At 39.6% G+C, this 25,061-nt stretch overlaps 5 protein-coding genes across 7 annotated transcripts; all 5 read left to right on the forward strand.

Moving 5' to 3' along the window:
* Positions 1 to 408: 408 nt before the first annotated feature.
* On the forward strand, positions 409 to 7,209 carry LOC115626461 (tyrosine-protein phosphatase non-receptor type 21). The gene is made up of 7 exons (XM_030521843.1): positions 409 to 543; positions 1,818 to 3,954; positions 4,023 to 5,049; positions 5,673 to 5,891; positions 5,950 to 6,126; positions 6,213 to 6,536; positions 6,605 to 7,209. The coding sequence occupies exons 1-7, from the start codon at positions 459 to 461 to the stop codon at positions 6,731 to 6,733; spliced, it is 4,098 nt and encodes a 1,365-aa protein (XP_030377703.1). The 5' UTR covers positions 409 to 458; the 3' UTR covers positions 6,734 to 7,209.
* A 2,162-nt stretch (positions 7,210 to 9,371) lies between these two features.
* LOC115626264 (cytochrome P450 6g1-like) lies at positions 9,372 to 12,792 on the forward strand. Of its 2 annotated transcripts, none has more exons than XM_030521574.1 (6): positions 9,372 to 9,510; positions 9,993 to 10,305; positions 11,015 to 11,173; positions 11,239 to 11,348; positions 11,423 to 12,110; positions 12,169 to 12,792. In XM_030521574.1, the coding sequence occupies exons 2-6, from the start codon at positions 10,000 to 10,002 to the stop codon at positions 12,469 to 12,471; spliced, it is 1,566 nt and encodes a 521-aa protein (XP_030377434.1). In that variant the 5' UTR covers positions 9,372 to 9,510; positions 9,993 to 9,999; the 3' UTR covers positions 12,472 to 12,792. The 2 variants fall into 2 exon arrangements, with proteins under 2 accessions (XP_030377434.1, XP_030377435.1); XM_030521575.1 differs by lacking the exon at positions 9,372 to 9,510 and adding an exon at positions 9,776 to 9,882.
* A 113-nt stretch (positions 12,793 to 12,905) lies between these two features.
* LOC115626267 lies at positions 12,906 to 19,428 on the forward strand. The gene is made up of 2 exons (XM_030521579.1): positions 12,906 to 12,918; positions 18,961 to 19,428. The coding sequence occupies exon 2, from the start codon at positions 18,980 to 18,982 to the stop codon at positions 19,322 to 19,324; it is 345 nt and encodes a 114-aa protein (XP_030377439.1). The 5' UTR covers positions 12,906 to 12,918; positions 18,961 to 18,979; the 3' UTR covers positions 19,325 to 19,428.
* Positions 14,052 to 18,496, forward strand: LOC115626265 (cytochrome P450 6g1-like). 2 transcript variants are annotated; one of them, XM_030521578.1, is made up of 6 exons: positions 14,052 to 14,067; positions 16,045 to 16,357; positions 16,693 to 16,851; positions 16,917 to 17,026; positions 17,090 to 17,777; positions 17,852 to 18,496. In XM_030521578.1, exons 2-6 carry the CDS (start codon positions 16,052 to 16,054, stop codon positions 18,152 to 18,154), a joined length of 1,566 nt encoding a protein of 521 aa, XP_030377438.1. In that variant the 5' UTR covers positions 14,052 to 14,067; positions 16,045 to 16,051; the 3' UTR covers positions 18,155 to 18,496. The 2 variants fall into 2 exon arrangements, with proteins under 2 accessions (XP_030377438.1, XP_030377437.1); XM_030521577.1 differs by lacking the exon at positions 14,052 to 14,067 and adding an exon at positions 14,856 to 14,983.
* Positions 19,429 to 20,388: 960 nt separating the features above from the next.
* On the forward strand, positions 20,389 to 24,976 carry LOC115626382. Its single transcript, XM_030521741.1, has 7 exons — positions 20,389 to 21,192; positions 21,256 to 21,333; positions 21,486 to 21,566; positions 21,631 to 21,714; positions 21,766 to 21,948; positions 22,262 to 22,324; positions 22,383 to 24,976. The coding sequence occupies exons 1-7, from the start codon at positions 20,449 to 20,451 to the stop codon at positions 24,783 to 24,785; spliced, it is 3,636 nt and encodes a 1,211-aa protein (XP_030377601.1). The 5' UTR covers positions 20,389 to 20,448; the 3' UTR covers positions 24,786 to 24,976.
* The last annotated feature ends 85 nt before the right edge of the window (positions 24,977 to 25,061 follow it).

Genomic DNA, 25,061 nt, shown 5'->3' on the forward strand with positions numbered 1-25,061 from the left:
TGCCCAATCGATTTAAAAAGGAATATCACTAGCGTTACCCTTTTGTGTATTTTTGTATAAAAATAAAATAAAAGCGAAACTTTGATGCTTTCAGGGCTATTCTATTTTACAATGCTGCTTAATTTAAATAGAGTCGATTTTTTTAAACAAAAAATAAAGCTTCATGAAATAGATGATATTTGTCAATATATTTTGCTATAATTATGGTTGAATGGAATCTTTAATGCATTTCTTTAGAAAAACCAAATAAAAAAACATTGCAACTGTTTTAAAATGTGCGATGTTTTGAAAAAACATCGATACATCGATAAAATAGAAATCGATTCAACGCCTTATACAAATCGTCGACTCTGAATTAATCGATGTGTTTTCACACCCCTAGTTTATTAACTATAGTTTTGTGTTTGCCAATTGGAGATACATTTTAACGTAAAGACGCGTGCGATTACGGCACGGAAATGCCACTTAAATTTCTTAAGAAATGCCGTCAGTACAATGTAACTTCAAAAAGCCTATTTGTAATATCCGTGCACCATTTGCTAGGTGAGTTCCTTATATACATACATATATGTATGTATGTAGGTGGGGGCGTAACAGTAACAGCGACCAACACCAAGAATAAATAACGCGCAAGTGTGCATTTCAATTGCATGACTGTCTCAAAAACAACAACAAAACAGCTGGTGTCTGGCAAATTTGCGTCAAATTTTACACTTGTCGGTGTGTTTTATCACTGCCTTCTTTAATGGAAAAGCATAATTGCCGTTTTATGGCTGGCAACAACAACAGCAGCTAGCCAGCAAACGAGTCACAGTGTAGCGCGATAAGTTCGCTATTGTTCTTGTTGTTTATCTTACCAGCTATTGTTGGCCATGCCCATTACCTGTTTTCAGAAATGTGTTTGCTTATGCAAAATCATTTATTGGCAACAGCAACAACAAAATTAAATTCCTCACATGCCTTAGTCGAGTACCTGTTGCGTCGCTGTTATGACCCTGCAGACTGTTAGTTAACAGTGTCGCTTCCTGCAAGCGCATGTTAGCCTGCAAAAAGCCAAAATATCAACGTTGAAACCATTTCCGGCTAATAGAAGCGGTCGAGTAGCGCCGCCGCATACGTCACAACGGCAACGGCAACAGAAACAACAAAAATAGAAAACATACATGGAGAAAAGGCATTAGCATATTTGCTTGTGCTTTTGACGCTTCCCGCTATGTTTTTTATCGACAACAACATCAGGGTGTGTGCGTGCGTGTGTGTATGGATGTATCTTTTATCTGCTTACGCTTTTATCTATAAGCGCGTGCACAACACGTCGACGGTGGACGAGCTTAGAATTTCAAAAACCGAAACCACTGTCTCAATGCGCCAATCGAGAATAGTCGAGTGTGTTCTGGAATTCACTTCCAAACAAATTTTATGTGAATTTAGTAACGTTTTTTTTGACAGTTAAGCAGTTTGTTGTGTTTACTTAACGCTTTAATCGTTTTTTTAATGTACCAGATAAACCCCCATAATGTGTTGTCAAAGATCACATCGATGCATGCATTTGTTTCGAAACTGCAACTCTCCTACAAGAATTTCTTAATTTAAGAATTTCAGTTTTCTGAAATATGATTTTTGGCAGCGAAATAAATGTACAGCATTTTTTGTATTCCCCTTATCAAAATGCTATTGGTATCCAATAACGTAATCGCTATCATAGACTCAATAACTCTTAACTAATAGCGTTTCTGAGTTCATGGGTACAACAAGTTTTAAAAGTTGGGCGAATAAATGTTATATATTGACACTAAACCCTCTCTCTCATTTGACAGACTCTTCCACCACTGTTGACTGCACCATCAGCTCGGAGAGCAAGGGTCAGGAATGCTTGGATAATGTATGCCAGCGCCTGCTCATACAACAACCCGAGTTCTTTGGCCTGCGCTATCTCGTAAAGGGCAAGGAGGACGAGTTCAAATGGATTGACTTGGAGCGTTCACTCAGCCGCCAGCTGGAGAAGTATGCTGCCGGACCTAAGATCTATTTACGGGTGCGGCACTACGTGACGACGGGCGTGCGTCATTTAAGCGATGAGGCCACACGCTTCTACTACTTTCTGCAGCTGAAGAGCGATATCTATGAGGGGCGCATTGCCTGCGATATACGCACAGCCATTTTGCTGGCGCTCTATTGCCGACAGGCCGAATACGACAGCTATCAGGGGGATAAGCAGACCAAGGAGTATTTGAAAAAGTCGTTGGTGCTGCCGCGCAACATGCAGGGACTGGCCAATGACGACAGCATGGACGGCCTAGTCCTGGAGGTGTTGCAACAGCATGCAGGCATTGCGCATCTAACCCAGAGCCAGGCCGAGGAGCTGTATATACAGTGCTGCCAGCAGCTGGAGGGCTATGGCGAGGAGCGCTTCTCGGCCAAGGACACGCTGGGCAACGATCTGTGGCTTGGCCTGGCCATCAATGGCATGGTGGTGACGGCGGACAATGGACGACAATACTTTCCCTGGCGCGACTTCCACACAGTGACCATCGATAAGCGCACCATCAAGATAGAGCAAAACAAGCCCGAAGGCGATGGCAGCATCGTGGGCAGTTTCATCTTCAGCGAGGCGGATACGGCGCGCTATTTCTGGAAGCTATGCATAACGCAGCATAAATTCTACAAGCGCCACATAGACACTGCCACGCTGGGCGGAGCAGCGGGTTCGACGGCGGCTGCATCCAGTGTGGGCAGCGGCGTGGACTTGGAGAGCGCCAATGGCATACAATTGGGCGGCGACAGTGTGGGTTATGTAGACTATGATTATGGCGAGGCGGCTGCTGTGGCAGCAGCGGCGGCAGCAGCAGAACAACAACAGCTGCAGCAACACCAACACCAGCAGCATCAGCAACAGCAACAACAACATGTACGTCTGTTGCAATCACGCGAGGATTATATGTCGGCGCCGCAGTTGCCTTGCAATGCGCTCATGTCCTCGAACATCTCACTTGCGGCCAGCCAGCAGCTGGGCAGCGACTATGCACCACAGCTGCTCTCGCACAGCATGCTGGACACTCGTTTGGGCCTGGGGCAGAGCAGCTCCTGCCTCGACTTGAGCAACAATAACTTGCACAGCAGCAGCACCAGCATGCACAACAACAACAATAATAATAACAACAGCGACGAGCGGGAACGCTTGAAAGCCATGCTGCCCACCTATCGCCCAGCGCCTGACTATGAGACGGCAGTGCAATTGAAATATCGCACCCCTTCTGCCGAACTGCATCATTTGAATGCGAATGTGGCGCCGCATTATGCGGCAGCAACCCCAGCAGCGAGCCTGGCTCTGCCCACCGCATACTATGCCGGCTCGCAGCCGGATGTGCACAATCCCAGCGTTTATGGGGAGAACGTGCTCTTCGGCCATTTGACGGCGCATCGCTATCCGGATGTGGCACAGCCTGCCGCAGCCTTGCATGCGCATGCCCATCAGCTCAATCTCTACCAGGCGCAGCAGCAACACCAGCAGCAACAACAACATCCAGCCGCTTATCTGGAGCTCAACCAACGCATGCACATGATGCGCCACAAGGCGCCGCCGCCATATCCCGTTAATCGGTTAAGTTCCTCCTCAACTCCCGATCTGGCTGTGGCCACGCCCCGTCCGCTGCAGGGATATCGCAATTATGTGTCGGGCTCATCACCCGATTTAGTTTCCAATCGCAATCTGCTCAATGGCGGTCAGTATTTGCACGTCGCTAGCGGCGTCCACGGAGGCAATGTTCCCACTTCTTCGGGTGCCACCATGTTGCACCAATATCCATACATTGGACATATGGGACAGTCACAACCATATCTGCCACCGCACGGCACTTTCGAGAACCTCAACATGATCGAGGAACAGCCATCCATTATGTCCCAGCTCCGACAGTCGGCGATGAGTCAAGCGGCAGTCGCAGCCAACAGTCAGGGGTGAGTAAAACAGTAGTGGAACGGCAGCTTACGAATCAACTATTCTTATACCCTGCTCTTATATTCAGCTACGAGACGCATGCGCAGCACTCACCCACATTGCCGCCCAGCGGCTATCGGGGTTCGGCCAGCAGTCAACAGTTGGCGGTGCCACCGCCAGCGAGCAGTCCACAGCCAGCAGCACAGCTTCAACCGACGCCATCTGCGCAGCAACAGCAGCACCCGCACCAGCAACAACCCACGCCACTTCAACGCAATGCCATCAACGGCTCCATTGAGCCCATCTATGAGAACGTGCCACTACCACACTATGCCCCCGGCAGCGGGGTTGCCTCGCAACGCAACAGCATGCAGCGGGGATCGGGCGGCAGTCAACGTGCCGGATCCGCACAAGGTATTGCGTTGCCTGTGCCCGCGGCTCGACAAGTCAGTAATGCCAACAATGTGGTGAAGCTGGCCATCAACTCGCAACCTCCACCGCCCCAGCCGGATGAAATGAAAAAGTTTATGGGTGAGCGTGCGGCGAGCACCGAGCTGCAATTTCTTGAGCCTCAGGCGCCGCAGCGTGCAATGCGTGCGGCATCGGCAGCTCCAGCCATTGGAGCAACACCGCCACCCCGTCAGCATCGGCCCAGTGCGAGCCTCAGCAAGTCAACGACAACAAATTCCGTGGATGTCATTTCGCCTGCGGGCGCCACAACGCTAGCGCGTCATGCTTCCGCCTCCCACGATGATGTGCTGCATCAGCAGTTCAGTGCCATGAATCTTTCTGCCTCCGCGACGTCTTCCATGTTGAACTCTACGCTGGATAGCAATAGCAGCAGCATGCTAAACACCACTTCCTCCTCTGTGGCCAGCAAAGAGGTGAAGCGCAAGAAGCGTTGGAATATATTGTCGCGCAGCAAGACGCCGGATAAACAAAAATCGGCAACGTTGGGTCGCGAAAAGGCGAGCAGTAGCAATAGTGCCGCCCAGCAGGCCAAACTGGCCACCAAATTGAAACTGGCTCAGGACGATCTCAATTTGCCGCATCGTTGGTCCACGGGTGTGACCAAACCACAGCCCATTTCGGGACAATATTCCAAGGATAAGCTGGTAAGCAATTGTTATTGAAGACAATAGCAGTCGTAGAATATTCCGCTTGCTTAATAATAAAGACAAATCCTCCATTGATGAAATCAAATCACTTAAAACGGAGCAATTTCAGACTATTGTTGGAACTCAGTAAAATTTTCCTAAAGTCCAAAACCAGTATTACAAGGTTTGAATACTATTACGCCTCAACCCAATTGTACTTTAAATAATGCATCAATAGGCAGTTAACTGCTTAAATATTAAACAGCAATAAACTGCAAATAGTCTTAATTTAAATTTTTAGATGGTTTAAAATATGAAAAGTGTTAAATTCTTATGGTCGTACATTTTCTATTTTCTTTTGAATGTGCAAAGTAAAGTTTAATATTTAATCTGGCATATACAATCACAACAATTTCGAATATTTTTCCACCATCCTAAATATTAATTCTGATATTTAAGCTGTTAATCAAATATTGTTATTAATCAGCAAATAATAGGCAATCAGAGGTTCAAATACTGCCCCAAAATAATTATATATGTAGTATATATCAAAATAATGCTGATATGCATGCATATACTCCCTTATATAAGCGTTTAGCAAATCATTGATCAATGCTTAACTAACTTTCATTTCCAAATAGTGCCAAATACTCAATGAAAAACTTCAGGATGCCCAACTCTTTATGGAGTTCGAACGCATACCCAAGCGTCGCGAGCATGCGCAATACAATTGTGCCCTATTGGAGGAGAACGAGCCGAAGAACTTCGATCCCAACTTTTTGCCATACGATGACAATCGCGTGCGCCTCACGCCATCCATGGACAATAGGCATGGCTATGTGAATGCCTCATATATATCCGTGGGTTTCAAGCGATTCTATATTGGCCAAATGTTCTATATCCATTCGTATTTTATAGGCGACTGTGGGCACCAAACAGCGATTCTATATTGTTGCCCAGTCCCCGCACGAGGCCCAGACAATGCGCATCTTTTGGCAATGCGTTTGGGAGGCGGATGTCTATTTGGTGGTGCAATTGACTGAGGACATGAGTTATATACCGCCGAGTAGTCAGCAGCACATGGAGTTTGGACAGGTACGTAACTTTTTTAATTAGGCAGTAATATTTATTTCTAAGTCTTTAAATCCATTAATGCCAATAAATAATCACTTTGTCTACAGTTTCAGGTGTACCAGGAGTTCTCGCAGACCACCGATCGTTGTACCACCAGTAAGCTACGACTGTATCATGCGCCCTCGCGGCGCTATCGCTCCGTTTGGCATTTGCAGTACGCCGATTGGGCCGAGCAGAATTGCCCCCGGGATGTTAATCATTTCCTAGACTTCCTGGAGGAGCTGAACTCGGTGCGTCTGGCCTCGATACAGGAGGTGCCGCCGGGTCATAATACCAATCCGCCAGTGCTCATACATTGTCTGGAGGGTGGCGGGCGATCTGGCGTGACCTTGACCGCGGATCTATTGCTCTACACTCTGGACCACAATGAGGTATTGGTGCTCGTTGAAATTATGCGACTATATTAGAAATTAACTTTAATTTTCTTTGCCCCTGCCAGGACTTGGACATACCGCGAGTCATTGGTCAGCTGCGACATCAAAGAGACAGCATCATACCCTCACTTGCGCAATATAAGTTCATCTATAATCTGCTCATTACATATCTGAAGCGTACGAGATTGATTTGAGCCAGACCTTGGCAATTGGCAACGAATACAGCGAGTGTATTACTTAAAGATTTTATTAGGCTTTGCGAAAATAACGAACAACAAACAAATGTATTTTTTAAATTGAGTATTGGTTTCACCATGACTGTTTTTTAATAGGCAGCTTTTAGACCGTTTTTATAGACCCTTAAGTGTGTTCTTTATAAATAGGAAGTACCGTTTTGTGGTCATATTAATTAAGCCATCGCGTCCATAATTTGTTAACTAAACCGTGCGCTAACAATTGTTAAGCCATTCGTAAGAGAATGTTGATTCACAAACCAACAAACAAACAAATTTGTTAACATAAAATATCAAATTCATAGAGCTTAGGTTAAAAGCCAAATTATTTATACACACACATACATATCTAATTATAAGAAGAAACGATATTTACATTTTCAAACGAAAAGCAATAAAAGAAACCATCATTTTTGTACTAACTGTTATAACATTAATTAAATGAGTGACATTAAAATTGGTTCTGTTTCTGATTTTGAACTAAAATCCAATATTTGTTTAAACAACACACGGAACATGACCTACTATTAAGCGCTTATCTGAAATAGGTTTGGCAATAAAATCACATCCCAGCTGTTAACAACGAAAGGAAGATAGACAGAACGCGAACGTCATCAGACTTGCAATCTGGCATAAAGATCGCCATATGTTAGTGATCAGCATGACGAGGCGAACTGAAGAAGCATTCCCCATCTGTCGGATTTCTGTTTCTAGACAAATAAGTCTCGCAGCTTTAACACTGTCACGCTGAAATTCGGATTTCTGCAAGCAGATAACTGAAAATAAAGGATCGTAAAATTTTGCCTCGACTAAGGTGGTGCCCGTATATACATTGTTGCATCAAATAGTAACGATCGGCTAATGTTTCATTAAATATATATCCAAATCAAATCGGCAAATAATCTAGTTGCCATAGAAATGATCAGTTCCCAGATATTGTTGTCAAAGATCTATGTTTACTTTATTTTTCAGGTGAATATTATTGAATACTTAATTCCCACCGATTGACTAGTATAATACTACAGTTAGATTAAACTGAGAATGCGAATGCCAAAACAAAATAACTAACGCGTAAACACTCAACTACTCAACTGGCCAGATTAATACCTGAGACGGTAAATCAGAACCGACTATGAACAAACAACTCCTGACTGCTATCGGTGTTCCACTCAATAATGAGTGTTAATTAAGTGAAAATATGATTAATTTTCGAATAAATATTTGTTATACTATATAAACAATAGACATTTGTAGATAATGGTAATGGTTGTACCACTGAACTTTATCTGAGCTTTTTACAATAATATAATATTCCAGAGCGATAATTTTAATCATAAACAGTGACATTGACGATAAGGATTGTACAAATTCAGTTAAAGTCTGTGACTCCCAATAAAAGCGATAATATTTTCAAAATATTCCAAATTACTACTTCAATCATGGTTTACGAGATTACGTCAACAGATTATATTAGATTTAGATTAATTCAAACTTGCGGGGGATAATAATTAGTATATAAACTAATTAAAATCACATTACAATACTCTTTTACCCAATTCACTATATTATATAGTTGCCATATGAACGAATCAAATAGGGTAAACAATGTAAGTGATTGTCAGTTGTAAAAGAGATTGATTCATTTAATAAGTGATGGGTGATACGTAAATGGGATTACGCTCAAGTACAGGTTATTTTGATTTCATGTGGCGCCTTCAGGGCTGTGATTAAATTCACATACAAATAGTTGCTAATTGTCTAATCGTATAGCCACATATAATATTCCAGCCGTGATATTGGGATCTCCCAGAAACCACATCTCCTAAAGATTGTCTGATCAGAGAATTCGTCGCCAATCAGCTGGAGGGAAAATATTTCATATCTAGGACAAACTAAATTCATCATTCATCGTCTTGCCGCTCTACTTTTTACACCCACATTTTGTAAGCATTTCGATCATCTAAATCGGAATCGGAATACGGAACATTTCTGATTACAAGCTAATAAATTGAAGCGTCATTAATTTAAATGGGTTTATATTTTGCAGGGCAAGTTGTTATTATTTGTATTTGATAAGATTTGAATAACTGACAGGTGTAATCAAATGAAAATTTAAGCCTATACACATAAATAGTTCTTACATATGTACATTAGGGTGTTTGAACTTGTGAGAAATTTGATTGAAAACAAAAAAAAATGATACTTTTTTAATATGTAGAACCCATCAAGATTCAAAATGTTTTGAAGTTAATTTTACATTCCATCAGACTTAATGACAGCCATTTAGATTGTTAGCTTTCGTGGACTTAATATGTCTAGCTTATAGACAAAGCAAGACAAGACAAAGCAATCGGACATCGACATTAAAAAAGCTTTGCTTTGTCTTGTCTTGCTTTGTCTATAAGCTAGACATACTTGTATTAAGTCTAATGTCTAGCTTATAGACAAAGCAAGACAAGACAAAGCAATCGGACATCGACATTAAAAAAGCAAACACCCTAATATATAAACAGTTATCAATCTATCACGACTCTAGGATTTGTGTTTCAATTAAAAACGAATACTAACGATGAATCGCGTATAAAACACATATAAAATGTAATCAGCGCCGTTACATTTGTTTCCCAATTATAGAACGAATACTAACGACGATTCGCGTATAAAACGTGCGATTCGTACAGGTTCGCCGGTAGTATCGTATTGAGAACGTTCGTATTCGGTCGCTGTTTGTTCGCAAGGTATATATATATATAGTATTTGCAAACATTGTGTAAACCAGTTTTGTGTTTTGTGAGTTCACAAAGTCCTTGGATATTACAATGGTGACAAATTATAGGCTTTAGCTAAATTGGTCAATTTTTAAAAATGTGTTGTGGTGGGCTTCTATATCTAACATTTGTTTATGTTGTGTTCTTAAGCCGCCAATCTATCTTCTTTGTTTGAACTATCAAATTATTATTAAAATTATTAAATACAATTTTGTGAATGATATCAACAGCTGCATGATGTAGAAGTCTGATCTAGTCCACCTCGACGTACAATATCTGTCGTAAACTAATCTTGCATTTTATACAAGAAGTTGCTTCAAAGAGTTACATCTTGCAGTGAAAGTATGTTCATTGATTACCAATATTTTGTGATTATTTTCACATTAATTATACAAACTGGTAGAGCTGTGATATATTAATTACAACTGTACAATTATTGCCTCTTCACCCAGCATTCAAATGGCTTTAACGGCTGCACTTTTTTTAATTGTTGGCGCCCTAAGCGCGCTATTTCTGTGGGTCCAGCGCAGCCATAATTACTGGCAACGCAAGGGATTGCCGTATGTGAGACCCACATTCCTGATTGGCAACACAAAGGAGATGTTCACGCTGGAGAATAATTTCGGCTTACATCTGTCTGAAATATATAAAGCCCCGAGTATGCAAAATGAAGCCGTCGTTGGCATTTATGTGATGAATAAGCCCGCATTGGTTATACGTGATCCGGAACTGATCAAATCCGTGCTCATAAAGGATTTCACTGAGGTATGTAACGAGGACATCGAGTCAAAGAATTTAAAAACACTTTGCTGTCAGCACTATAAAGCAAGACCAACTTAATTCTATTACTAGAATATTTAACGAAACTCTACAGAGTTTTTAAAAATTAATTTTAAGTGGTCATTCCATAAACTTATTAACATTTTTTCACCATTTACTTAAGCATCAATAAAAGTAAAAATCGGCCAGTTCTTTAATGCAGATTTTTTATACCCTGTACCCAAAGGGTAAAAGGGTATATTAGTTTTGTGCGAGTGTATATGTAGCACACAAAAGGGGGCGTGGCAGACCCCACAAAGTATATATATTCTTGATCAGGATAGGATCAGCCAAGTCGATATAGCCATGTCCGTCTGTATGAACGCAAGGATATCAGAAAGTATAATAGTTAGAATAACCAAACTTGGTATCCAGATTCTCCAGATTCCCCGCTATTCGCGATTTTCTATAACTCCCGTTATTCTTGGAATTTGAAACTAAATTTAAAATTTGATAGTCACGTCCAGTTAATGATTATATATCCGCATCCCAAGTTTTATTATTATCAATTTTTTTTGTGGGGTGGTACAGGGTATTTAAGAGTTGAGCCTGCTCAACTTTAGCATTGCTTTCTTGATTTTTAATAAAATGGTGATCCTTAAAGGGTTATAAATGCTTTAGTGTCGACTTAAACGATTGTTTCCATATTCAATAGTTCTCGAATCGCTATGGACGCTGTGATCCTCACGGCGATGCTTTGGCTTCCAACAACCTGTTCTTCGTCCGCAATCCCAAATGGAAGGAGTTACGCACGAAGCTGACGCCTGTTTTTAGCAGCGGAAAACTCAAACAGATGTATGGTTTAATGCAGGAGGTACGTATGCCGATCAGGGCAGCACTTTTATTGCAGCATTTCCACTATAACTTGATTCACCGCAGATAGCCGAGGATCTGGAGTCGCATCTGGTGCGTCATAGTAACGAACAAGGGAAATATTCGACGGAAATCAAGGAGCTGTGTGCCCTTTTTACCACCGACACAATTGCTAGGTAGGCCAGGCTTTTAGTATTCGTATACGTATATATATGTATATATAACAATCGTGTAAAATATAAAATTATAGCACAGCGTTTGGTGTACGCGCCAATAGTCTCGAGAATTCAAACTCGGATTTTCGAACCCAAGGACGCAAATTATTCACCTTTACATTGCATCGTGCCTGGGACTTTTTTGTGGCCTTCTTCTTACCGAAACTGGTGTCGTTCTTCCGCATCACGTTTTTTACTCCCGAGTTCTCTAACTTTATGCGAAAGAGTATTTCACATGTGATGCACGAACGCGAACGCACTGGCACTCTGCGGAATGATCTCATCGATGTTCTAGTCAGTTTGAAGAAGGAGGCAGCGTTGGAACCAAATAAGGAGCATTATGCCAAAGACAATGATTTTCTGGTTGCTCAGGCTGGCGTATTCTTCACCGCGGGCTTCGAGACATCCTCATCGACCATGTCTTTCGCCTTATACGAGTTGGCCAAGCAACCAGACCTCCAACAACGATTGCGCGAAGAAATCAACGAAGCCCTACTGGCTGAAGGGGGAAAACTGTCTTATGAGACGATCAACTCGCTCGAGTACCTATCCATGGTGGTAAACGAGGTGTTGCGTCTGTATCCAGTACTCCCCTTCTTAGATCGTGAATATATGGGTGTTAAAGACAAATCGGGCTTCTCTTTGAAGCCTTTTTATAATTTCAAAATTGAAAATGGGACCCCAATCTTTATTCCCGTGTTTGGATTGCAGCGCGACCCCAAGGTAAGTATTCCATAAACTTATTCAAATCCATACTACAACCCTCTTCTTTATTTTACAGTACTGGCCGAATCCAGATCTTTTCGATCCGGAACGTTTTTCGGCTGAACAGAAAGGTTCTATTGTACCCATGGCTTATCTGCCCTTCGGCACAGGCCCCCACAACTGCATTGGCAGCCGCATAGGCCTTCTACAGTCTAAGATTGGACTTGTACATATTCTAAAGAATCATATGGTTCGTTGCTGTCCGGATACTGTCGAGAACATAAAATTCGATCCGAAGGCCTTGTTGATACAAACAGAATCGGGAATAAATTTGGAAATTATAAATGACCGCTTGTATGATAATAAGATAAATACATAGATCCAAAAAGGTTATGGAGGAGAATTAAAATCTGTTTATCAAGCTATTATTTAAGCTTCTGGGATATCACACAAATTAAAAAGCTCCGTTTTAATATAGAGTACTCATTGGGTTTCATTGAAGCGACAATGAATTGAAATTCGAGATTTTTCTGTTAATATTTTGGTCAGACAGGCAATAGACTGGCAAAATAACTAGAAAGCTGCTAATGGTTGATGGATTCAAAACTGGAAATACTTCGTTTTTTATATTCTCATTTTTTAGAATTTAAACTTAGAATTAGACTAAATATAAATAAAATTCTATATAACTGTTTATAAATATACTTGAGTTTTCGTACCTAAAACATTGTTTATGCATTGTAACATAATTATTTAGTATGAACTTTATTAAATAATTACCATATTTGTCTAAATAACAGAAATGTGATTTTGTAGTATATTTCATGTAAGTCAAGCCCCTTAGATGTGATAAATTTTCAAAAATAAGATACTTGTATATTTCTTGCTAGCCATCAATTAATTGTAACTATGCAGACCCGACTATGAATAAGCAACTCCTGACTGCTATCGGTGTTCGGCTCAATAATAAGTGTTAGATACCACTGAACTTTATCTGAGCTTTTTACAATAATATAATATTCCAGAGCGATAATTTTAATCATAAACAGTGACCTTGACGATAAGGCTTGTACAAATTCAGTTAAAGTCTGTGACTCCCAATAAAAGCGATAATATTTTCAAAATATTCCAAATTACTACTTCAATCATGGTTTACGAGATTACGTCAACAGATTATATTAGATTTAGATTAATTCAAACTTGCGGGGGATAATAATTAGTATATAAACTAATTAAAATCACATTACAATACTCTTTTACCCAATTCACTATATTATATAGTTGCCATATGAACGAATCAAATGGGGTAAACAATGTAAGCGATTGTCAGTTGTAAAAGAGATTGATTCATTTAATAAGTGATGGGTGATACGTAAATGGGATTACGCTCAAGTACAGGTTATTTTGATTTCATATGGCGCCTTCAGGGCTGTGATTAAATTCACATACAAATAGTTGCTAATTATCTAATCGTATAGCCACATATAATATTCCAGCCGTGATATTGGGATCTCCCAGAAACCACATCTCCTAAAGATTGTCTGATCAGAGAATTCGTCGCCAATCAGCTGGAGGGAAAATATTTCATATCTAGGACAAACTAAATTCATTATTCATCGTCTTGTCGCTCTACTTTTTACACCCACGTTTTGTAAGCATTTCGATCATCTAAATTGGAATCGGAATACGGAACATTTCTGATTACAAGCTAATAAATTGAAGCGTCATTAATTTAAATACGTTTTTATTTTGCAGGGCAGGTTGTTATTATTTGTATTTGATAAGATTTGAATAACTGATAGGTGTAATAAAATGAAAATTTAAACCTACTGTTTATTCGCACACGTGCGGTAGTGAGAATAGGCAGGACGATCGTGGTCCTGACGAGTTAAAGGACGCTGGTGGTCCTACTTTTGATCAAGGCAGGATCCAGTGGTCTGGTTTGATGTTTGGGTGGACACTCTTGAACGGGATGGTGAGTGCTTTCAGTGACCAAGGATACCGGCTGGCAATCCTTGGGAGCATGTAGTTCAACGTGGTAGTTGGCGTGTTAAAAGATCGCCGGTTCCCGTATTGACCCAAAGTATTATTCTTACAATTCATGGCTTATATAGCCATGCTTAAAACTAGCTTATGACTATTTACATTTACCGTTTCTATGTATTGGCCATTGCCCCATACTTCTTAATCGAATGTAGGTTGACCCCGATCAGCTACGTAAGCTTATCTGCTAATCTGCTGCTGCTAATATGTGCAGTGCACAGAACTATCTGATTGTTGGTCGTATGCTGGATAAGTGCTGTGTAAAAGAATAATATGTGTCTTATGCTTAATATTCTTGCTTATCGTGTGCCTATTTGCGTCGCGTTGATGAGATGCATATACCCTTCAGTTCTTACATATGTACATTTAGGTGTTTGAAGTTGTGAGAAATTTGATTGAAAACAAAAATAGTTGATATTATTTAAACATGTAGAACCCAACAAGAACAAAGCTCAAAATGTTTTGAAGTTCAATTTCACATTCCATCAGACTTAATGACAGCCATTTAGATTGTTAGCTTTCGTAGACTTAATACAAGTATGTCTAGCTTATAGACAAAGCAAGACAAGACAAAGCAATCGGACATCGACATTAAAAAAGCAAACACCCTAATATATAAACAGTTATCAATCTATCACGACTCTAGGATTTGTGTTTCAATTAAAAACGAATACTAACGATGAATCGCGTATAAAACACATATAAAATGTAATCAGCGCCGTTACATTTGTTTCCCAATTATAGAACGAATACTAACGACGATTCGCGTATAAAACGTGCGATTCGTACAAGTTCGCCGGTAGTATCGTATTGAAAACGTTCGTATTCGGTCGCTGTTTGTTCGCAAGGTATATATATATATAGTATTTGCAAACATTGTGTAAACCAGTTTTGTGTTTTGTGAGTTCACAAAGTCCTTGGATATTACAATGGTGACAATTTATAGGCTTTAGCTAAATTGGTCAATTTTTAAAAACGTGTTGTGTTGGGCTTCTATATCAAACATTTGCTTATGTGGTGTTTAGTGTAAGCCGCCAATCTATCCTTTTTGTTTATACTATCAAATCGTTTAACACTTTATAAAACTTTGTGAATGATAACAACAGTTGCATGATGTAGCAGTCTGATCTAGTCCATCTGGACATACAATATATGCTTGCTACTATATGCTTTCAGCTGTGGAAGGCAGACAGATTAATAAAAAGTTACTTATCGGACTTGGCTGAGCCTGCATTGCAAGTTTAGTGACTCTAATCTGCGTTCATACAGACAGACAGACGGACAGGCTGATCAACTCGCCTCTTGAAGTTGTCGTGTCGGTTTTCGTTCAAAGTGCTCTTTTGTCGTAAACTAAACTTTCTTTTTCTAGTTGCTTCAAAGAGTTACATCTTGCAGTGAAAGTATGTTCATTGGTTACCAATATTTTGAGCAAAATTTTAACCAAAAAGTAGTGTGAATTCTGTCCTCATACATAGTCTTTTTTCATAGATCTGTATATAATCATCATCAAGAAAATAAATAAATTAAGCAAATACATGCATTTAAACTGAGATCTTTCTACTATTACGAGTATTCTAAGCGCGTTAATATGTTATCATTACATTTAGGTTATCGTGTTATTGACTGGCAGTACTTATAAAACCGCCTGTCAGACATTTCATTGTCTAGAATAATTTTTTAATACTTGTAAACACACTTACACATTGCGACTGTTTTGTTTTTCTTGAAAAGATTAACTGAGTGCGGATGATCAAGTTGTTGTTCTATGGACAAAAACCTGTTACCCCCTTACAAAAGATTGCATGCGAATTATTATTTTCATATTAATTATACAAACTGGTAGAGCTGTGATATATTAATTACAACTGTTATTATTAATTACAACTATTATTATTGCCTCTTCACCCAGCATTCAAATGGCTTTAACCGCTGCACTTTTTTTAATTGTTGGCGCCCTAAGCGCGCTATTTCTGTGGGTCCAGCGCAGCCATAATTACTGGCAACGCAAGGGATTGCCGTATGTGAGACCCACATTCCTGATTGGCAACACAAAGGAGATGTTCACGCTGGAGAATAGTTTCGGCTTACATCTGTCTGAAATATATAAAGCCCCGAGTATGCAAAATGAGGCCGTCGTTGGCATATATGTGATGAATAAGCCCGCATTGGTTATACGTGATCCGGAACTGGTCAAATCAGTGCTCATAAAAGATTTCAATGAGGTAAGTAACGGGGTTATCGAGTCAAAGAATTTAAAAACACATTATACAGTGAAACCAACTTAATGCCATTACAAGAATATTTAAGGAAACTCTACAGAGTTTTTATACACAGTACCCGTAGGGTAAAAAGGTTTGTGCAAAGTATGTAACATGTATGTGGAAGGAAGCATATCCGACCCCATAAAGTATATATATTCTTGATCTGCATGACGAGAGAAATCGATCTAGACATGTCCGTCCGTCTGTCTGGATGAACGCCTAAATTTCGGAAACGGCTGAGCGTATTTTATTTTTTTAATTTTTTCAATTTGTAAGATAGTTTCCATATTCATTAGTTCTCGAATCGCTATGGACGCTGTGATCCTCACGGCGATGCTTTGGCTTCCAACAATCTGTTCTTCGTTCGCAATCCCAAATGGAAGGAGTTACGCACGAAGCTGACGCCTGTTTTTACCAGCGGAAAAGTCAAACAGATGTATGGTCTAATGCAGGAGGTATGTATGCCGATCAGGGCAGCACTTTTGTTGCAGCATTTCCACTAAAACTTGATTCACTGCAGATAGCCGAGGATCTGGAGTCGCATCTGGTGCGTCATAGTAACGAACAGGGGAAATATTCGACGGAAATCAAGGAGCTGTGTGCCCTTTTTACCACCGACACAATTGCTAGGTAGGCCAGAATTCTAATATACTATATGTATATATAATAATCGTACAAAATATAAAATTATAGCACCGCGTTTGGGGTACGCGCCAATAGCCTGGAGAATTCAAACTCGGATTTTCGAACCCAAGGACGCAAAGTATTCACCTTTACATTGCATCGTGCCTGGGACTTTTTTGTGGCCTTCTTCTTACCGAAACTGGTGTCGTTCTTCCGCATCACGGTGTTTACTCCCGAGTTCTCTAACTTTATGCGAAAGAGTATTTCACATGTGATGCACGAACGCGAACGCACCGGCACTCTGCGGAATGATCTCATCGATGTTCTAGTCAGTTTGAAGAAGGAGGCAGCGTTGGAACCAAATAAGGAGCATTATGCCAAAGACAATGATTTTCTGGTTGCTCAGGCTGGCGTATTCTTCACCGCGGGCTTCGAGACATCCTCATCGACCATGTCTTTCGCCTTATACGAGTTGGCCAAGCAACCAGACCTCCAACAACGATTGCGCGAAGAAATCAACGAAGCCCTACTGGCTGAAGGGGGAAAACTGTCTTATGAGACGATCAACTCGCTCGAGTACCTATCCATGGTGGTAAACGAGGTGTTGCGTCTGTATCCAGTACTCCCCTTCTTAGATCGTGAATATATGGGTGTTAAAGACAAATCGGGCTTCTCTTTGAAGCCTTTTTATAATTTCAAAATTGAAAATGGGACCCCAATCTTTATTCCCGTGTTTGGTTTGCAGCGCGACCCCAAGGTAAGTATTTCATAAAGCTATTTAAGTCCCATAGTATACTCGTATTTACTACAACCCTCTTCTTTATTTTGCAGTACTGGCCGAATCCAGATCTTTTCGATCCGGAACGTTTTTCGGCCGAACAGAAAGGTTCTATTGTACCCATGGCTTATCTGCCCTTCGGCACAGGCCCCCATAACTGCATTGGCAGCCGCATAGGCCTTCTACAGTCTAAGCTTGGACTTGTACATATTCTAAAGAATCATATGGTTCGTTGCTGTGCGGATACTGTCGGGAACATAAAATTCGACCCGAAGGCCTTTGTGTTACAAGCAGATTCGGGAATAAATTTGGAAATTATAAACGACCGCTTTTATGATAATAAGGTTAATACATAGATCCAAAATGGTTATGGAGAAGAAATAAAATCTGTCTATCAATATGCTTTTTAAGCTTCTGGGATATCAAACAAATTAAAAAGCTACGTTTTAATATAGAGTTTCATTGAAGTGACAATGAATTGAAATTCGAAATTATTGTATAACTTTTCACCGAATGGAGAACAGCTCGCTAGAGAACCATCAAGAGATAAAATAGGAGGATCCATTAACTAAAAAGCTGCTAATGGTTGATGGATTCACAATAGGAAATACTTGGTCTTTTTAGAATTTAAACTTAGAAATTAATACTAAATAATGTAAGACTATATTTAAATAAAATCTTATATAACTGTTTATAAATATGCTCGTCCTGAAACATTGTCTATGCATTGTAATATAAATATTTGGTATGGAGTTTATTAAATATTTACCATATTTGTCTAAATAACTTTAAAAAATAGCTTGTCCTAAATCTGAAATGTCATTGAAACGATTTATGTGAGAAATCTTTTAGTATTTACAAAGCAGTGGGGCTTTAGATTAGTTCCTATATATAGGTTTATATGGCTCTGTCTGTATTCTCAATCAAATCTCTTTTCAATTTCATTTTTATAGGGTTTGTAGTATTATATATAATACCTTTTAGTATGCTGAGAAATACACTTCAGCTTCGTATTTGTTCTCAAAAGACGGCATTCATTCGTTTTTCGATAGGCGTCGACAAAACAGTTCCAAATTAATATTTTGTAGTATATTTCATGTAAGTCAAGCCCCTTAGATGTTATAAGTGTGCAAAAATAAGATACTTGTATATTTCTTGCTAGCCATCAATTGATTGTAACTATGAGCCACGTACGCCCCAGTGATCGGTGTGTCAAGGCACGTCCTCGCTCCCGATTGCCGAAATTGTGCTGTGTGGAGTGCTTGTGTGAAGTTTTAAACTTAATGCCGCGTCACGAGTGTCGCTGCAGTCGCCAAGATATCGGTATGCAGGAAAAGTCGCAGTCCAAGGTGAAGGCCCAAGCCGACAAACGCACGCATCCATTGAAGACCCGCTCAAAGATTCAACCCAGTGTCCTATCTACCTATAAGTCCGTTATCGCTCATTTGCGAAAACAGAAGCGTGAGGCAAAGAAGGTGCGTGGCATAAACGGCGGCAAGGGACCGAAACGCGCCACAAAGAAGTAGATAATTATAACCAATGAGGCAAGGGCAAGGTATAATTCAATGAGAGTAACCAGCATTTGAAGAACGGTCAATAAAAATATTAAAATTTACAAATCCATTGATAATATTCATGTATTCCTGAACCTAGTTGAGCGCATAAAAATAATTCCGAGGCTAAATTTACTTGGCTGAGACTAAAGACTGTTTTTGCTGTAAGGTACCATTTCAATTTAGATAAATATATTGTAATATACAAGTATGTAGTTATATAAAGCATTTTACATTGAAAATAGCTTAATTTTTGTAAAATTCCAACGACGAAAGAATTTCTTAGATTCTACGTCTACGTATGGATAATAGAGAAACGCTATACTTTGCCTGCCTTTTTGAGCTTTAATTTGATGCACTAATACCTCCATCTTAGATATTAATTAGTTAAAGAAGGTATTTGAGAATAACTAAGTTTATTTGTTGATGTATTTCGGTATCATTCAATTGAATTGGTTAAACCACTTGTCGCTATGAAATTAGGCTTTCTCAAAAACTAAATTAAAAATCGTAATAAAGAAATTTCTGAACCCATTGTTGAAATTACATTTAACATTATGTAGGCGGCAGGATAATCAGAATATCGTCGAGGTATTCCGACTAATCCAAAGATATGTTGAGCGAAAAGTGTTAAATATAATAATAAATTTACTTAATACTAGTCTTTTCGAATTTAATGTAAATAATCGGTATTAATAAATGAAGCCTGCTATAATAGCAAATACAACTCAAATTTGAAAGAATCATGAAGGATAATATCAATTGTTGCAATTTTCAATTACAACTTCATTAAGTCCTTCGACAGTGAATAAAAATACAAATCCTAAAGCTCATATAATTGCTGGGAATTAGGATAGTCAGTTTTAACTTTTTTATATTTGTATATTACTTGGTATAAACAACACCATAATGCGTGTACTTCATCTCATCTCTACAATAGTTTACAATTTAGTGCTAAACCTTTAGTTCAATAGATTTCGAAAAGATTTCAATGACAACTATTGAAGTCTAAAATGTCAAAATTAAAAAAATTTTCAAAAATTGCAGAATAAATATTAAAAAAATAACAAATGCAAGTTTGAATTTGTCAAAAAATTATGGTCGTTAAAAACCGACCAGTCCGCCGTGCCCTTTTTTTATATAGTAAGGCCAAGTCATTACATAACTACGAGAAACGGGCTGCGAAAAGTTTGCGTTTACTACGACAGATCAGAGTGGTTCTGATACTGACGTTGCGCACTGTATTGGAAAAAAGGGGGCGAGAGGAGTCTGTGAGAAAAGCTGTTCAAGTGCAGAAATCGTTAAAAAAACACCAGAAAATGCTAACGTCCTTGAGAAGGTCGTTGAAACGGCAAGGCCGTGAGCTGCAGGCCACATTCCAGGAGGATAGGCGCTTAGAACGCAAGCTCCGAAATTTGCAGCAGAAAGCCGAACGTCGCATCAATCTGAGAACTTTCCTGCAGACCTACTTTGCCGATATAAAAAAAATAATAGACTCAGATCAGCCGTACAATCCGAAGGTGCAATCGGTTTTGTCACATAAAACTCAAAACTATTTTTTAACAGAGAGGAATAAATCGAAGGATTTGAGGCCCGCAGTTCAGATGCTACAAAATGCTTTGAATACAATTGCAAAGCCTCGGTACAAAACGCAACGATCAGTACGATTTCATCCGAAATCAAAGAAAATGAGTTATGCAAAGCAATGGAACCTTAAAGATAGCCCCAATGAGCAAATAACAAAATCCAAAGCAAGGAAACATCGAAAGATAAATGTGGGAGATGAGGATCAAGTCGACATACCCGATGCTGCAGAAAGTTTAAAAACTTCTATATCCCAGGTATTCAACATTAAAGTTAAGTAGTTTACGCAAAAGCGCTTTGAATAATTATTAATATTTAAGGTTTTGCATCCCAAAAAACGAATGAGATCGACGAAGAAGTTAAATAAAAAGGAAGTGTTGGCCGAGGAAATTCTAGACGTAAGTAATCCTAGCACTTTAAAAAGACTTTCTACAAACAATTTCACTCTCCAAAAACCCTAAAATAAAACAAGGAACCTAAATATGCTATTATAAACAGAAATGATCAATATATTCAAAAAATTTTTATTCAATGATTTTCTCTCTTAAAGGTTTCGCTTCCCAAAACTCGTAAAAGCTTAAAGAAAAAACATCGGAAATGGAAAGAAGATCCCGCAGACGACGTTACAGACGTAAGTAATCATAAATTTTCGATGAATACTATACAAGACCTAAATATTAAATACACCTATTAAGGAGTCATATTGGAAGTCCCGAAAAAGATTAAGAAAAGGGAAAAAATTGCATAAAAAAGATGAGTCGATATATCAAATGGCAAACGTAAGCAATCTGTTATATACCAAAAGGATCTTTATTCATATTTAGCTACAGATGCAGAAAACGTTACGGAAAATGCATAAAAGGCGACAGTCGAAGAAACGAAAATCTGGAAACACACTGGAATTCAACATAATGCATTTTCTTCAGCGTTTACCCAAATCTGATATGAAGAAGCGAAGACGCCAAACAAATATTGAAGATGACGAGCTTGCGCCCTTCTTGGACGAAGTGAATGTAAAGTAGAAGAGTTTGCTTTAAATCTAGATCCCAAGATGATAAAGAATATATATAAAAATATCATCCAAATGTTAGCAAATAAAATCTATTACTTTTGTTTCAATACAAAATGTGTTAGGGATTATTGTTAGGGTTTTTCTTTAAATAACTTCTACTTAAGATAAAAGTTATTTTCGAAAATGTAAAATGCTTACAACTTTGTCATCTGGGGATCCGAAAACACTAGATAACCTGTTTTGCAAATGTGTGAAATGGAATTGGGAATGAACGGATTTGTTAACTCATTTTTTATTTACATGTCTTTTTTTAGGAGTTAAATCAGAAGCAAAGACGAACACTCTTAGGGGAGCAATTGGCAAATGACTCGAAAGACGTAAGTAGAAAAAAACCATTTCATTTGAAAGTAAAGATTTTTTGTTGTTTTTTAAAAGGAAAAAATAAAGAAGAGAAAGGGTAAGGGTAAGCGCCTACCAAAAATACGCTTAAGAAAAGATAATAGTGTTGACGCAGAAAGTCAACTTGCTTCGTACGAATCGGGAGGCAAGTTGTCCAGTCTAAAAAAGCAGAGTAACTTAAAAACAGCGGAGAGAATCCTAAATATGCTAAATGAGGCAGCAAATGAAACTAAACTGAAGTCGAAAATGAAGGACCACCTGCAGAGAATGCTTTTAAAGTATAAAACTGATGCGGGGAACCAGCGATTGTTATGGTCAAGAAAAGATAAGAAACTCTTGTCCAAAATCGAATTGGCCGTGAAATCGGACAACGTGTACAAAGATAATGTGCATAAGTCAGGGAAGAAGAAGCGAAGAGTACCACTTTCAAAAACTGCAGCCGAAATAGAGAACTTGCAGGCTGAGTTTGAAACGGTGGAAAATATCGTTCGTAAGTTTGAGCGAAATGAAGGCAATGAACAAAAGACAGAGGAAGAAGCGGAAGCCGATTTGAAGAAGCTGGAGGTAAAGGTTAAAACTGTGGAGCAACTCGTAGAGGTTCTGCAGAAATCAAAAAGTGCAATGGAAGAGCCATTGGATGCCGAGACGTCAGCGGATCTGGAGAAACTGGAGGAAAAATTTAAAACTGTCAAACGGATTGTTGAATTGTTAAATAAAGCAATACAAGAAAGGAAGCCTCCGTCAGAGTCCATAGTGGCAGCTGAATTAGATCGGCTATACACTAAGTTTAAGACAATGAGACGTGGCGATCCGTTGCTAAAGTCATTCGTATACAGAAGGAAACATCCAGACGAACAGATGCCAATGCAGGATCAATTGACAACTGGGAAGTCAACTGATCCATCTAAAGGCCAAATCGGGGAAGTTAAAGTTTCGGAACCAGGCCCACCACCCCATCAGAAAGGTAAGCAATTTAGTATATCGGAAGAGCCCCCAGATGTTGTCCCAAATACCGTTTGGGAGAATACGGATATAACAAGCATTGAAGACATAACGAGAAGCTCTGATCTTTCCAATAAGTCGGACCTGCCAAAAATTGAACACACCAAGGCAACTGAAAAGCAGAAATCAAGCAAGAAAAAAGATTCAGGAAAAAAAGGAACCATTAAAGCAGAGTCCAGCTTAGAACCAGTGGCAACGGTGGACAATGTTAATGCTTTATCCGCCAATAGGGTAATGAAATGGAATAAGACACATAGTGTTTTCAGCGCCAAATTGCCGGTTACCGACTTACATACCAAGCAGGAAACTCCACCCACAAAGGGGGACGATTCAGATCAGATGGACGTGAAGCCAAAGCAAAGCTATCTCCCTAATGTACAAAAGTCGATCCATAATGATGTGGGGTATAAGCCAGCACAGTCCTCCGCAACAGAAGAAAATCCACAAATTCCAGTTAAAAAGCAAGTCTCTTATGTAACGTTCTCAGATGCCAAAACGGAAATTCCGCCCGTTCCAGCTCTAGTACCTCTGATGCGAAGCCAACAAAGGGGGGAGGAAGAGTCTAGTGATTCGAGCCTAACATCCACCAAGCGGAATCAGCGCGAGCTGAGAAAGCAATTGGCTTTGAAAAGAGAGGAGGAGAACAAGCTTATGAATAAGGCCCAGCGGCTTTTCCAAATAATAGTGTCGCAAAAGGTTCCCCCTAAACAGTCCGATATAGACTTGCTCAATGAGTATGGCCGTGAACCACAGCAATACAATAACCGATTGAGTTTGCTCTGCGCAAGGTTCAATACTAGGAAGGATAAAGAGCAGAGATGCGATCCATATTTCATTGAGTACACCTACGAAAACATAATGCACGAGATCGAGGAGGCCCAGAGAAATCAAAGAGTATCGGATGAATTGCGAAGCGTAAAGAGCCTCCCATTGGACTGTTCCTCGAGCAATGTACAAAATACAATCTTCGACAATGAATATGTGGAAAATTTGCGCCAAAAATGGAAGAATATTTTTGAAAACACCGAGAAATCGCCCATGGAACTTCAATTGGCAGCCATGAGACAGAAAAAGTTAAAAGAGATGGACATGGCGGAGAAGGCGGAACGACAACGAAAATCTTTGGAGCTTAGAGGTATACGCGCACGAAGACCCCTCAGTGCCTTATACAGTGATCCGCGTTTGACGCATCGTATGCGCAAAGTGCTGGAGGAAATTGGAGTTATGGAAAGGCCAAAAGCGCCCAGGCGGAACTCCTGCCCCATATGTGGTAAACCGAATGCAGTGAAACGACAGCACAGTGACAACAATCAGTTCAAGGATGTCAAGTCCACATCCACGATGGGCAGTCACTATAGCGCATCTGAACATTATAAGGACGCGAAATGTGGACTCCAAGAATGCTTTACATGCACCCAACTGCCCGGAACTTTCTGATGGCTTCACTCAATTCCATTACCTGGTATTTGACTTGGTCGTTCAAATTATGATGTGTTGATATGTTTAGTAATATTGTCAAGAGAGAGATCCCATTATGTGCTCTTTAAAAGCATTCTTCGCGGCTTTAAAGAGTACCTAATGAGCTTTCTTTAGAAGACATGGCTGATAAAATTAGTTACAGCAACATATATGGTGTAGTTCTTTGTGAATGTACTATATAACAAAAATGATAAGAGGGGTTAACAAAATTAGAAAGTGTGTGTGGACATATAG

The sequence above is a fragment of the Scaptodrosophila lebanonensis genome, unplaced genomic scaffold (genome assembly GCF_003285725.1).
Source record: "Scaptodrosophila lebanonensis strain 11010-0011.00,11010-0021.00 unplaced genomic scaffold, SlebRS2 tig00000085-arrow-pilon, whole genome shotgun sequence".
Classification (NCBI taxonomy): domain Eukaryota; kingdom Metazoa; phylum Arthropoda; class Insecta; order Diptera; family Drosophilidae; genus Scaptodrosophila; species Scaptodrosophila lebanonensis.

What these genes read in the sequence shown, in the direction of transcription:
- LOC115626461 (XM_030521843.1), top strand. Translation starts at nt 459, where the DNA reads ATGCCACTTAAATTTCTTAAGAAATGCCGTCAGTACAATGTAACTTCA. An exon ending in AATATTCCAAGGATAAGCTG is followed by an intron (nt 5,050 to 5,672) that starts GTAAGCAATTGT and finishes ATTTCCAAATAG; the next exon opens with TGCCAAATACTCAATGAAAA. An exon ending in AGCACATGGAGTTTGGACAG is followed by an intron (nt 6,127 to 6,212) that starts GTACGTAACTTT and finishes CTTTGTCTACAG; the next exon opens with TTTCAGGTGTACCAGGAGTT.
- LOC115626264 (XM_030521574.1), top strand. Translation starts at nt 10,000, where the DNA reads ATGGCTTTAACGGCTGCACTTTTTTTAATTGTTGGCGCCCTAAGCGCG. An exon ending in TGTATGGTTTAATGCAGGAG is followed by an intron (nt 11,174 to 11,238) that starts GTACGTATGCCG and finishes GATTCACCGCAG; the next exon opens with ATAGCCGAGGATCTGGAGTC. An exon ending in GATTGCAGCGCGACCCCAAG is followed by an intron (nt 12,111 to 12,168) that starts GTAAGTATTCCA and finishes TTTATTTTACAG; the next exon opens with TACTGGCCGAATCCAGATCT.
- LOC115626265 (XM_030521578.1), top strand. Translation starts at nt 16,052, where the DNA reads ATGGCTTTAACCGCTGCACTTTTTTTAATTGTTGGCGCCCTAAGCGCG. An exon ending in TCATAAAAGATTTCAATGAG is followed by an intron (nt 16,358 to 16,692) that starts GTAAGTAACGGG and finishes CATATTCATTAG; the next exon opens with TTCTCGAATCGCTATGGACG. An exon ending in ACCACCGACACAATTGCTAG is followed by an intron (nt 17,027 to 17,089) that starts GTAGGCCAGAAT and finishes ATAAAATTATAG; the next exon opens with CACCGCGTTTGGGGTACGCG.
- LOC115626267 (XM_030521579.1), top strand. Translation starts at nt 18,980, where the DNA reads ATGAGCCACGTACGCCCCAGTGATCGGTGTGTCAAGGCACGTCCTCGC.
- LOC115626382 (XM_030521741.1), top strand. Translation starts at nt 20,449, where the DNA reads ATGGTCGTTAAAAACCGACCAGTCCGCCGTGCCCTTTTTTTATATAGT. An exon ending in TAAAAACTTCTATATCCCAG is followed by an intron (nt 21,193 to 21,255) that starts GTATTCAACATT and finishes TTAATATTTAAG; the next exon opens with GTTTTGCATCCCAAAAAACG. An exon ending in TGGCAAATGACTCGAAAGAC is followed by an intron (nt 22,325 to 22,382) that starts GTAAGTAGAAAA and finishes GTTTTTTAAAAG; the next exon opens with GAAAAAATAAAGAAGAGAAA.